Below are 14,425 nucleotides of genomic sequence, written 5' to 3'. Positions count from 1 at the left end.
TAGCATCAGATAAATTGGATGAGACAGAATTATGGTTAGGTACCAGTTGACTGTTCGACGCGAAAATCACCTTCTGACTTTGTGCCTGGTGTTGGCAAAACATTGTAATTAAGGGCTGTGGTAGTTGGCTTTAAAGCTGCAAGGATATGAGGAACAATTGCATTTACAATTTCACTTGCAATCGATTGAGTTTCATCCTTCTCCTCAAAGGGAGAAAAATTTATCTTTCGCTTTTTTACGGATCGTCGCATAGGATGCTTTTGCTTCGTCATTGGAAGTTGACAGTTTTGGCGTTTATATAACATCATCAGCTCAATTTAATCGATTGGACTCTTTCGGCTTTCTGGTTTCAGTTAATGTTCCAGTTAATGCATGCAATTCAGCTTTGGTTTTCACTTTTACGGGGTTAGGATGTGGTTTGTTAGGGTTATTGGCATACACATCTTGTTTGTGAGTATAATATGGGATACGATTGGCTATCGCTTCTGATCGAATTGCTCTGTCGCGAGGGGATAAGCATTCTTCGATAAACACTGGTTGTCCTTTATTGTTCCGGAAATTTTTCAACCATGATCTGCGCCTCCAAACAACGTCACGATCCGCATGATATATGAATTTCACAATTACAGGCGCATTTCTTCCAGGTTTCAAAGGATGACAGGCGGCAATATTATGTCTGGGAATAGTAATCGACATGATGTTACTCATAATTTGCAGAATATCGCCTATTGTCTGTTGTGATATCAATGTTGGAGAAAGTCAGGCATAACTTACGAGAGTACTTCTCAAGATCTACTACTCTTTCGGATACATCGTAAATTTCGTTCTGATTTTGTATGATCCTTTACTCGAATTCCGATTGATCCGCCTTCAAGTTTTTGATCTCTTTGCTTTGCTTGACTACTATATTGACTAACTGTGTAACTACTTCAAGCAATTTTGGATCTCCCGATAGTCCTTGTATTTTCCCCAATAATTCATTTATTTCGTCTCGTTCGCAAAGGTCAACTTGGTCAAAAATAAGATCATCATCGCAGATAGATTGATTATCATTCATTATCTCAAAATATCTACGATCCAGCAGTGGCTTGTTCCTTACCTGATCCTCTTATCTCTGCTTACAGGCATTTGGTGCTGCATGTCAGCATCCTGGATGGCACCATCTTGAACAGGTTTAAGCAAAGTGTCTTAAGGGGACAAATGAGCGATGATGTGCTGGTTGGGGAAGATTCGGAATCCCGTTCTGATGAAACTAAAATTCCGAAATCAATAAAAGTTCAGAATGGGAGGTCAAAGGAAAGGGCCTGTAGAGGTGCATACAGACAAGAAATTTAATATTCGTCGGCGGCGAACTTTCACTTGAGAAGCGTGCTAGTCAACACTTAGACGGATCATGCCCGTCGAACTCGAGCATCGGTGCAATTTCGACATTGTGAAGATGAGCTAAGTGAGACCCTGAGGATAGCGGGCATCAAGTTCCAATGACCTACCTATCGCGTGACAAAGATCATCCTGAAGGAGGGACATTTGAACCTACCAGTTAACCTCATCTATGACACCCGCAAGCTCCTGGTAAAAATCAACGTGCAAGCTCTAGAGCTGTTTTATCGAGGGCGTAAGTCGCGCAGTTTATGGTCGTCAGTATCCTAGTGCCGCCCGAGTGATAATCATGGCGAGCTCAGACTTCCTGGGCACGTCTCCAAGGCTGTTTTGCCCAGAAACATTTATATACACTGCCTGTGATAAATCTCAACCAGATGCTAAACTTCACCGTGGCGATAAAATGCGAACAAGAGTTGTTGCTCTTTGCGGGCATGAATGATCATCTGCACTCGATGCGATTACTGGAAGTCCTAAGAGGGAAAAAACCTATTTCAGAGAAAGTATGGTAAGCGATACAGACGCTTTTCACCACAATGATGGAACTACAAGATCTAGTGCACAATCAGTTTACTGCAAGAACCAGAATCGCGTTCGTACTTTCCCCTGGATACGCCTCGATGCCAACAGCACTGCAGTTCTCTTTTGCCATGTTGGCACTCATCGTAGAAGACAGACAAATCTAGCCAGACAGACAGTTCAAATTGCGTCCAGATATACATGATCATGAAGCGATAAGCAACCTTTCGACGAATTTGTTGTCAACTTGACACTTTTGCAGACGAACCCCAACAACATCATCTTATTCGCAACAAGCACTGAACATTTCAAGTCCCCGATTATCAAGAGGGCTCCTAAACACACACCCACCCACCCACACACACACACACACACACACACACACACACACACACGAATTTGTTGTTCCGAAACCTTGAATTCGTTATAGTAATCTGGCCAGTGGTGGAGGATCATCTAGTGAGCGCCTGAACACGGTGAACGCCGGAAAACAATGATATACCGATGCCCATGTGAGAGATATTAATAGCCATTCCTGGCACCGCGATTGGAAGTGGTGGGCGATGAAGCGAGAGGAGACGCACCTCCATTGATATACCACATCTGGGATTTCCTGAGAAGAGAGCTGGAGAAAGCAGACGTGAACCAGATGACGGTGGGAGTGTTCATGATGAAAACAAATGAGACGACGATTGCTGTATTCTGGAAAGATCACGTAGAAAGCGAATTGAAGACGAGGGACGTTGTCGACATCCTGGGATAACTGAGTCCTTGTTGGAAGATGGATATCTTGAGACTCTTTTCAGCTGCGAAAGGCATGCTGAAGAACTTCGAGCTGGATGTCTTGAAGCTACCTGTAAATCTATTGCTGGCAAAATACCTAGTCTTTCTTCGAATGTTATTTGACATGGGCCCGACATTCTTGTTTGGTAGAGGCGTCGAACTCTTGACAGCAGATGGCCTCCTGACGCTTGTATTGCTGACTGATTGAAATCTAGGGATAATCCACCGACTCTTGAAATATGTAGATGCTACATCCGATGCCTCTAATTACGCTGATAAGAAGACATCCTCGTATAAATTATTAGTCCACTGGGAAGACCTTGCTCACCCAGTGCCGCCTCATGCAAAATCGATCTCACGATATCTTGGATCCCTTGGGATTTGGGCTGGGTTTGGGCGAAGTTTTGACCTGTGTCTACGATCCAGCAGTGGCTTGTTCCCTACCCGATCCTCTTATCTCTGCTTACAGGCATTTGGCGCTGCATGTCAGCATCCTGGATGGCACCATCTTGAACAGGTTTAAGCAAAGTGTCTTAAGGGGGCAAATGAGCGATGATGTGCTGGTTGGGAAGATTCGGAATCCCGTTCTGATGAAACTAAACTTCCGAAATCAATTAAATTTCAGAATGGGAGGACAAAGGAAAGGCCCGGTAGAGGTGCATCCAGACAAGAAAGTAAATATTCGGCGGCGGCGAACTTTCACTTGAGAAGCGTGCTAGTCAACACTTAGACGGATCATGCCCGTCGTACTCGAGCATCGGTGCAACTTCGACAGTGTGAAGATGAGCTAAGGGAGGCCCTGAGGATAGCGGACATCAAGTTCCATCGACCTACCTATCGCGGGACAAAGATAATTCTGAAGGAGGGACATTTGAACCTACCAGCTAACCTCATCTATGACACCCGCAAGCTCCTGGCGAAAATCAACGTGCAAGATCTAGAGCTGTTCTATCGAGGGCGTAAGTCGCCCACTTAATGGTCGTCAGTATCCTAGTGCCGCCCGAGTGACAATCATGGCGAGCTCAGACTTCCTAGGCTGTTCTGCCCAGAAACCTTGATACACGTGATGCCTATAATAGATCTCAATCAGATGCAAACCTTCACCGTGGCGATAAAATCTGAAGTCCCGTGCGAACATGAGTTGTTGCTCTTTACGCGCATGAATGATCATATGATACACTCGCCCCGGGAATTTTGAATAGACGCGCATGACAGCTGAAAACGTTTTCGCATGACAATTGTGTCCTTCAGGAGCAAGCTTCAATTAGCCTAATTGTTGTGATAAACTTATTAAATAGAGACGCAAAATGGAAAACACCGACCTGACCAATGGAGTTCCCACAGAAGAGTTGAGAACAGAAGAGTTGAGCGTCCCAGAATCGGACAATGCTATTCCACAGCTACGATTTCAAGACCAGACGCCGATCCCTAAATCCTCTTCAAAACGAATGTGTGTCTCTTTCAGCCCAGATTTGCAATCAGCATCTGAAGCAAACAACAGCCTGAACGAGACTATAGAATCAACCATAGAGAAAGTATTAGAGTCTCAAATTCCAAAAATTGTCGAAAAATTGGAAACACCACTATCAGCAATTTTCAAATCTTTAATCAATCAAGGACTGCAGGATATTAAAGAGTCAGTGTTAAAGGAGACTATGGAAACAATAGAGATGAAGACGAGAAAATGTAATTTGAAAAGTGTATCAAAAGCTGAACTTCTAGAAGGATACAATAGGCGAGACAATGTGCGGATAATTGGATTACCGGAAGTGAAGGGAACAGCCGATAACGGCCAAAGGTTTTTTGAAGACTACAATCAAAGTATTGAAAAAGTGTTAAGTGTAGCTAGTGAAATGGGAGCGCAGGTTGATAAATCAGATATCTCAATTGCCCATAGGTTACCTGGGAGAAATTCGAATGCTCGACCAATGATTGTGCGCTTCTGTAGGCGAGTGTCAAAAGTAGAAATTCTCCGAAAAAAAAGGAATTTGAACCAATCTCAATCGATGAGCTCAGTCAAAGTTTTCGAAGACCTAACAGCCCCGCGACTCAAGTTTTTCAACCTTATGAAACAAGACGGAAGATTCGAATCTATCTGGACAAGAGAAGGGAGTATTTTTTCAAATTCAAGGATGACAATTCAACGCATTGTGTACGAGGACTCTATGAAGGAGGAATGAAGCTGCAATACTCAATGAATCAAATAGAAAGCTGCTTCGTAAAGCAATAGCAACCATTATCAAAACCATTCCCTTGCCAAAACCCTAATTCGTTTTCAAAAGTTGCTAAAATTTTCCACATGAATGTTCGATCATTACGTAAACACCATGATGAGTTGGAAGCACTTGTAAGTTCCCTTGAGTCACCACCTGACATTATTTGCCTAAGCGAAACATGGTTACATGAATATGACGACAAACACAGCTATAAAATAAAAGGTTATCATGAAGTAATTAGTAAGCCAAGAGTAAGTACTGGAGGAGGGGTGATGATACAATTGAAAGAAAATGTAACTTTAATCGAAGAACTACCAGCGGAACTTGAAGAAAGTTTAACAATTTTGGTTAGGATTAATCAAGAATTCTTCTTGATAATGTTGGTGTACAACCCTCCTAAAACAGACAAGTTTTACTTTATAGAACAGTTTGAACATGTTCTCGACACAATTTCTGCCAAAAATGATCGGGTCATAATATGCGGTGATTTTAACATTGATATCCTAAAAACTAACAACCTCTCTTCAAAGTATATTGATTCTATAGAAAGCAACGGCTTCGATCAGGTGATTAAACAACCAACACGAATAGGAAATACATGTGATACTCTTCTGGACCACATAATAGTGAAAGATGTTGATGTAAAAAATGCTTATACGCTTGAAGATCAAACCTTCTCTGACCACTTGCCCATTATCCTAGAGCTGATTACCACAACCTCGCATATGCAATCTTCAAACTCTTATCGTGATACAACTTTTTTAAAATCTAAAACTCAAATCGAAAACTTCAATTTCGCTTTAATGCATGAATTGCAGAAAATTAAATGGTTCGAAAACACATCTCCAATTAATGACTTGTTTGGAGATTTCCAATCTAGATACGATTTGATATTAAATAAGTATGCTCCGCTTAGAATATCAAAAACCAAGAAACGAAACGTTGACTGCCCCTGGATGTGCAATCACATAAAAAACTTAATATCTAAGCGTAACAGACTTCATAGAGCTTGGTCAAAAAACAAAAACAACGTTAGAGCAAGAGTTCGTTTTGAATCTGCTAGAAGTAAAGTTGAAATTGAAATTAAAAAATGTAAAAAAAAGTTTTACTGTAAAAAGTTCAAAAATTGTATTGGTGACTCAGGGAAAAAATACAAATTACTAAATGATTTAAAGGGTGTGACAAATACATCAAGTAGAACAATAGTTTCGGTAAATGGAAGTAGTGGTGACGTTGTTAGCGATAAACTAGCTGTCGCAAATGAGTTCAATGACTTCTTTTCTTCTATTGGCAGTCATTTAGCTAATCAAATACCCAAATTAGAATCCGATCAATTTTATTCAGTGCCTCGTTTTTGCATGCGTTTAAATTCAATTACTGAATATGAAGTTGAAGTCATTTTTTCAACGCTACAAAACAAATTATCTTCTGGAATAGATGGAATTAGTAATCTAATTGCTAAAGCTAGTTCTTTCGCAATTGTTCCCTTTCTGAAAAAACTCATTGAACTATCCTTCAAATCAGGGTGTTTTCCTACCGCTCTGGCTCAAGCGGTAGTATATCCTTTATACAAAGCAGGATCGAAATTGGATGTCAGTAACTATCGGCCAATATCACTTCTTGTAACCTGGAGTAAGGTATTTGAACGTGCAATGTACAACCGAGTGTATAGCTGTCTTGAAGCAAACTCTCTAATTTATATCAAACAATTTGGTTTCCGAAAAAAACACAGTACTATTGATGCTATTGCCGAAGTAACAGAGAAATGTCGCTTAGATAAAACTAAATCACCAAAGAGAACAGTTTTTCTTGATTTAAAAAAAGCCTTTGACACACTGAATCACGAGATTCTTTTTCATAAGTTAGAAATGTATGGTGTCAGTGGGAAAAGTCTACTTTGGTTTAAAAGTTTTTTGAAGCACCGCAAACAACTTGTCCAAATTGGTGAAACGCGATCAACGTGGCGAAATCTTGAATGTGGTGTCCCACAGGGATCCATTTTGGGGCCTCTGCTATTTCTTATATATATAAACGACCTTCCAACAGTCTGTAAATTTAGCGAAGTTTTTCTATTTGCCGACGACACAAACGTCACTGGACTAAACTGCTTGGTTGACAGCTTCAATCAAGACTTAGGAGCTATAAATAAATGGTTATTTTTGAATAAATTATCTCTAAATATGGACAAAACGGTACAAGTTAGTGTATCTCTTAACAGTGCTTCCAACCAACAATTGTTTATAAATAGCATTCCTTTGAAAATTGAAGGGTCATGCAAATATCTTGGTGTTTATGTAGATGCTAAATTATCATTTAATTCTCACATTAATTTCATACGATCCAAGCTTAGAAAACAATGTGGCATTGTTTCGAAAATGCGTCATTATGTTCCCAAAACTGTTATGATTGATTATTATGGCTCTAATATTAAGCCCATTTTGCAATATGGAATATTAGTGTATGGTTGCACTTCCTACACAAACCTTTTACCCCTTTTTTTGATCCAAAAAAAATATTCGATTTATTTTTTTCAAAAGAAAATATGAAAGCATTCGAAAAGTTTTTAATGATGAAAAGTTTTTAACAGTTCACGAGCTGTATGTATATGAACTCCTCAAATTTGTTTTGCGATCAGTAGCAGGACTACACTCTGAAACTTTTTTAAACGAGCTTTTTGTATTTGATAAACCGTCGTATATGACCAGAAGGTCAAATCTTAATCTAATGAAAGTTCCTAATTTCAAAAGCAAAATTCAAAGAGCTTCAATTAGTTACAGAGGAGCTAAGCTCTTTAATATACTTAGACAGAATTCCCTAATTCCAAAATTTTTTGATCAAGTTTCAAATTCAGATATTCAACGCATTGCCCACGAAATTCGGGATTTGTTTATATTAAGCAATGAAGAGCTAATCAAATTTGTTTTTTGTTGACAATTTTTTTTTTGTGGATGCAAGGATAGTGCTGGAGGATGACAGTTCTGGAGTGCCTGCTTGTTTGAAGTTTTTTCTAAGTATATTTGTATATGGTTTTCAACGCGTCTTCGGCGTTTTGAAGACCACACTTGGGCTTGTTCGCTGGTTACTGCCGCATGGGCTCAGTTGGATGTCTACTGACCGTTTAGCCCCCAATCAGCTCTGCTGATGTTAGAGAGGCTTCAAGGGATGGGACACAGTTAGTAGAAGCAGTAACCGTAAAGGGAACAAGTTCAAGTTTTGTTTTTGAAACCGAATAGGGGTGCCTACGACTAGCGAGTTTCAGAAATTATGAATAGTGAATCTGAACTAGCTTCTTCTTTAATTTGGTTTTATACCGACTACGATTGAACCATCACTTTAAATATTGATACAAAGAGTGGACGGACCTTATGTCATTAATCTGTCTAGACAATGCCTTAAATCTGCTGCTTTATATTTATTCAAACTTGAGTATTTTTCTTTTCCAATATCTTTTATGTTTTCAGATTTATATATTTTTCCTTGTCTTTGAAGATCACAAATTTGTCCTTCATTTGATAAAACGGGCAGTGCTAAGTAACCAAAATGGGTTCGTTAACTGTCCCCTCACTGTTTCTGGTGCTTCATATTTAAATTCTCTTTATATGCAAATTTACCATTAACAGTGAGAAATAAATTCTTTCTTTCTTTCTTTCTTTCTCTTCGCTCATATAAAATTGCATATCTAGTAGATAATCAGTAATAATTTCTTATTTCTACTTTTTGAATTATTCTGAGTCGGGACCTCTTCTGCTGGGCCCTGAAGGGCCCATAGAGCGTCGTACAAAATTGTCGGTTGAAAAAAAAAAAACTAATTTTTAATTTAAACAATTTGAATTTTGTTTTTTGAAAATTATTCTTGTAACTTCGATAATTTTGCATCGAATCAAGAATCAATGCAAAATTTTACAATGAAATTAAGTAGTTCTGACTTTAAATAAAGGTATGTATGACCTAAACTTCGAAAATAAAGGAAGGACATGCCTAAATTCAAGTTTATACTTTTTTCCATAAATTTGATCAAATGATAAATGAGAAAACCTACTACGCAAAAACTTACAATTTTTCTGCTTTTTTACTAGCACAACCTTCATCTTAACCAACGGGAAACTCGTTTTTGTTATAAAGATTTATTAATTTTTACTTTAATTTTTTTCACTTTTCGAAACGGATGATCTTATAAAAAAGGATATTTTCAACTTTTCAAAACTAAAAAAAAAATTGCCAAACGGTGTAAGACATCAAACCACATGCCTTAGGCACTATCAGGAAGCTCTTCTTGACCAAAGCCGAAAAAGTTACTGAAATGGAGATAAATGAATAAATCACTTTTTGGACTCGTTGGGAAAAGGCTAAAATGATCAAAACCGTAATTAAAAGAAAACAATCGCAAAACGGCATTGATCAACTCTCATTAGTTGAGAATTCTAGGGTCGCATGCAAAAATTATAGACATCCAGAGTTTTCCAGAAAGTGACAAGTTTTCCAAAAAATCTAAACAATAACCAAATGTCAAATGTTCCGAGGGGCCCCTACCCCCTCTCAATGGGTTTATATATCGTTTGTGAGCATGGGCCTATCAAAAAACTGATTTTACTGATGATACGTTCGAACCACTGGTTTATCGCTCTGAAAGTGATGAATAACGAAAGAATTATAACGACGAAAAAGAAGTGAACGATGCAGGCTCTGCTGCTAAAGTTTACAATGAAATTAAATAGTTCTGATTTTCCATATTGCTATATATTATCTTAACTTCGAAATTAAAGGAAGGACATGCCTAAATTCAAGTTTCTATTTTTTTCCATAATTTTTGGTCAAATGACTAAATAAGAAAAAAAACCTTAAACGAAAATTAAAAATAATTAACGTATCAAGTGAAAATTTAACTTCAAGCAACAATTGTCATAAGAATAGCACACGAATAATCATAATAATAGTCGTACGAACATAGTTATTGATGGAATTTATATATTGACAAATTATAAAGAAGATACTGTGGTGACATCACCAGAAAAGACAGTATAAATACCTCCATCAACTCAATGAGGACTCTGACTTCTTCCAACTGGACTTAAAGGTAGTGCGTGTATAGGTGTGCTTCTTACAAATAGACTTTTTAGCTTTATGTGGCATGTAGTTCGCAGATCCGTGTATTGAAATATGTCTCTTCATGGTCGACTCTGTTGTTGAAGAAAACATACAGTAGCGACATGAAAATTCATGGGAATCTCTGCAAAAACAATACGGTGAGATCTCGGCACTATTTGGAGAGCGTTTACGCAAGCCGCACAATTTATGAAAATCTTTTGTCAAGTTTTCAAAATCTAAACTTTTTGTCGACCTGTCTGATGATTTGCGTCCTATTTTTTCAGACTCCGTAGCCTTTTTCTTAGAACTGCAACTTGCATTGACAGACTGTAAGGCAGGGTAGCCATATTTTCTCCTAGGAGTTCGCGCTGGAGGAGTATCTGACCTATTTGAGCTGGAATAGGATTTAGCACAATTTGATTCTTCGGTAAATATTTTGTGCTCAAATCTGGATGAAACTGAATCCGTTTCAGTTTCAATGGACTGAGATGAAACTGATATGTTATCGTTGTCTTTGCTCGCTTCCTGTCGACTAGAAGGCAAATCAACTTTACAATGCCCTAACTTCCGCCGCCGACATTTTGGTGGTTCTTTCTGGAAACTGCGCTGGCTATACTCTGAGTCTGATTGTTCGTCATACTTTCGAATTTTATCTCTTTTTATCCCCATGTCTTCTATAGTTTTGTCACTGCTGAAAGATGATCTCGCAGCAGCAGAATACTTCTTAGTTGAAATAACTCTATTCAGGTCATAATTCAGAACACCGTCGTCCTCGTCATTATCCTTGTTAGTTATCATGATACTACCGATTCGTTTTCCTGTTACTGAGTCAAGAATATGACAATCAAGATATCCGAACACCGACTTGTGTGGTATATTGAGATTTAACACGAACTCCATTACTATTCTTTAAGTCAAAACATTTCACAATTACTTTATTTTACGAATGCGTTAAAACTGTAAATTCAAACAAACGTTGTCGCACATTTTTGTGCATCCTCAGGTTTTAAAAATTCCTATTGAGATTTCTTTTTCGTGTTTGAACGAAGCCTGGCAGGTTGTCTTGGTGTTCGAACACAATCCACAAAGACTTTAGCTCCAGCTGGACGTCCTGGTGCAGTGCCTGATATTCGTTGACCAGCTCCGTTCTTCTCTTCCTCTTTGAAATGAGACATTTTGTAATAGGAATACAAGAATACCCGAGCTGATCAGCTGGTTCCTGATATCCGGTGTAGCGTTTCTCTGACAGTATACAATTGCGCTGATATTTGTCAGTGTCTTCAGGATTAAAAAATGTGTCATACACATCATTACTTCAAAATTTTAAAAATTTAACCAATCAAAACTTTACAAATATCACTGAAATTATGTAACAACTATTATGTAACAACTTTAAACATTTTGTCACAAATTTCTGAGAGTTTTCATCCTTTTTATTTTCACAATTTCGTTTTGTCGCTAATTTTCATGCTAACATGTAAGTTGTTTCAAAATTTTGTTGTTTTAGCCAGAATTTTTCGATTCTGGAACTATATCCTTAGTGTCAGCTCCCTACTTCTAAACTCGTCGCGCGTGTTAATTGCCGGTCTCTCTTTACTAATATGCAGCGCCTCTAATGTAAGTAACTTGATGCTGCTGGACGCCTGGTCAATTATTTTCCAATTAAACTCAGACTTACCACTTTCACTAAGACACTGCCTTATATGCTGTCCAACTGGGGTATCCTCTTTTCGGTGTTCCTCAATCCTTGTGGTGAGATGTCGGACCGTCTGGCCAACATAGATAGACTTGCACCCACAACATTCAAGTCTTTACATCACTTTTGATTTCAGTTCACTGGAAAAGGAGGATTTTAGAGAGGGCATACAAATTTTCATTTTCCTCGTCGTGAATATCATCAGCGCTTTGGTGATATCGCGCACTTTTTTTGCTAATGTCTGACTGTGATACCCCCTATATTGGACCATCAAGATGGGTGGTGAATCACTGCTATAATCACAGGGCTTCTTTTTCTCAGCCATGCTCTTTTCGTTTTTGCCCTCGCTGATGATCTTTTCAAGAGCATGGGATGCAACCCGCGACGACCAACTTTTCGGATATTGGTTATCCAACCACTGCTCACGGTTGATTTTCATAGCTTTATCATATTCTTCCCATGTTGATGTACTGCGGAAAAACCGGTGAACAGTTCCTTCAATCACACTTCTATTGTACTGAAGGTGGGCGCAGCTTCTAAAATTTAGTATGGTACCTGTATTGTATCTGTGCAAGTCGGTCATATCTGGAAGTTTGACCTTGAGGAGCACGAAAATACGTGGTTTTGGAATGAATTTTTGTTTTTCAAGAATTCGAATGGAGCCTGTCATGCTCAGTTTTCTCGCGACAACTGAAAACATCAAGTAAAAGATCAGAACAACCGAATTACAATTGCGGGAAAGTTGTCAAATATACACAGTGGGAAATTGCTATTCGCAATTTCCATCGTAGAATACTAGAGTAGAGCTGTCCTATCTGATATAGGAAACCAAACAAATACAAGAGCAGAGCAAAAATCAACTGGACCAGTGTGAACCTTCAACGGAAAAGCAGACAACTGAAGTCTCCCAATGGTCCAGATCCAAAACGATATTCTTGAGTTAAATTTTATTTAAAAGGGGGGGGGGTAACTAGGGGGACAAAAACAAGAAAAAAGTATAGAAAAAGGAACAAAAACCATAAAACAAAAATGACAGTGACTTTGATACCAGATTAGTTGGATCAAACTTTTATATTAGTTAAATAGTATACCCATACTGTTTTATAAGACCGATCGTTTCGATCAATCTAGCAATCTAAACCAGTGACTTCAATAAGGTGCCCAAGTGGGGGGCGTTGTTAAAGGTTTTCAGATAGCCTGCAACCTAGCCGGACCACTAGGAGACTTGACTGGAAGAGGTGTCCAGCCGAGTGGGAAAGTGGTTCACAAGGATAGAGCCGGACCACTAGGAGACTTGACTTGAAGAGGTGTCCAGCCGAGTGGGAAAGTGGTTCACAAGGACTGAGCTGAACCGCTAGGAGACTTGACTGGAAGAGGTGACCAGCCAAGTGGGAAGGTGGTGCTGGTGTCAGGTGCAGTGCACGTCAAGGGGACAACCAGCACGGGATCGCTAAAACAAGAAGAGGACGCACAGGGGTGTTCTCAAGTTGGACAAACGGGTATCGTTAAAATCCACATAACATTATAGGAAATAAGTGTAAAATTGGACAAGCGGAGCCCCATTGTTTTGAGGAAGTTTTTACACAAGCAGGCCTTAAGATCGAGAGGTTTAGCACCCGGCGCTTAAGGGATTTTTCGGCTTAAGTGGGGGGCTAAGGAGGGGGGAGGTTAGAAGGGGGGCTGGTTAGGTTAAAGGTTGGTGGTTGTAAAGTGTAAAAAGGGGGGACACATTAGAGTAACTAATTGTTCGGCATCGTCGATTTAGTTACATTAGATACTTACACGCGTTGGTTATAAGAAGCGGATATCCAAATTTAACATCGAGTTAAGGTAGGTACCCTGGTCGGATCGGTAGGGGGGAACGGACATAGACAGTTTTTGTGATACCCCATAAGATCGCTAGCAGGGGGGAGGAAACGCGTGGCAATCGGGTACCAGACATTTTTTCGGACAAAGGTTGACATCAGTCAGCTTTGGTTTTAAGGTGGGTTCATCTCTCTGTTTTTGTAATTTTTTCTGTTTAAATTTTTACGTTTTGGTGAAAATTTGTTGTTAGTATTTGAACGAACAGGTGATCACAAGATACGTGCGAAAAAGTTGGGGTTTCAAATAGCCTGAAGCAACGAAAGGGAGATAAATACAGGGGGGTCAGTATTTGGATTTTGGCCATTAAGATAGGGATTTTGGGAATATTTTTACTAGAGCTCAAGTGGTGGTACACGGTACAGTGGTTGAAGAGTCCCCACAACAAAGAAGAAGAGATCCTACTATCCAGACACTTAGTGACAAGTCTTGGGACAGTACCGAAGAAGTCTTGGGACATTGCAGTCTGGGGACGGTCTTGGAGCAGTACAGTCTTGGGACAGTCTTGGGACAGTTCAGTCTTGGGACAGTCTTGGGACGGTGCAGTCTTGGGACACTCTTGGGCCAGAGCAGTCTCGGTACGACACAGTCATGGGACACTGGTCTTGGGACAAGAGTCTTGGGACAGTGGTCTTGGGACAGTGGTCTTGGGACAGTGGTCTTGGGACACTGGTCTTGGGACAGTAGTCTTTGGACAGTGGTCTTGGGACAGTGGTCTTGGGACAGTGGTCTTGGGACAGTGGTCTTGGCACAGTGGTCTTGGGACAGTGGTCTTGGGACAGTGGTCTTGGGACAGTGGTCTTGGGACAGTGGTCTTGGGACAGTGATCTTGGGACACTGGTCTTGGGACAGTAGTCTTGGGACAGTGGTCATGGGACAGTGG

At 39.6% G+C, this 14,425-nt stretch overlaps 1 protein-coding gene across 1 annotated transcript in view; it reads right to left on the bottom strand.

The window, feature by feature from the left end:
* Positions 1–10,892, bottom strand: part of LOC134853937 (uncharacterized) — an 82,244-nt gene extending 71,352 nt beyond the window's left edge. Inside the window, exon 1 of the mRNA XM_063869926.1 lies at positions 9,925–10,892. Within this exon, the coding sequence (XP_063725996.1) occupies positions 9,930–10,883 (954 nt within the window). The 5' untranslated portion in view covers positions 10,884–10,892 and the 3' untranslated portion in view covers positions 9,925–9,929. The remainder of the gene's footprint in view (positions 1–9,924) is intronic.
* Positions 10,893–14,425: the final 3,533 nt, after the last annotated feature.

The sequence above is a fragment of the Symsagittifera roscoffensis genome, chromosome 9, assembly GCF_963678635.1.
Source record: "Symsagittifera roscoffensis chromosome 9, txSymRosc1.1, whole genome shotgun sequence".
NCBI classification, from domain to species: Eukaryota; Metazoa; Xenacoelomorpha; order Acoela; family Convolutidae; genus Symsagittifera; species Symsagittifera roscoffensis.
Note: the sequence above shows the minus strand (reverse complement) of the source record. Positions and strands in the feature narration are given on the sequence as shown.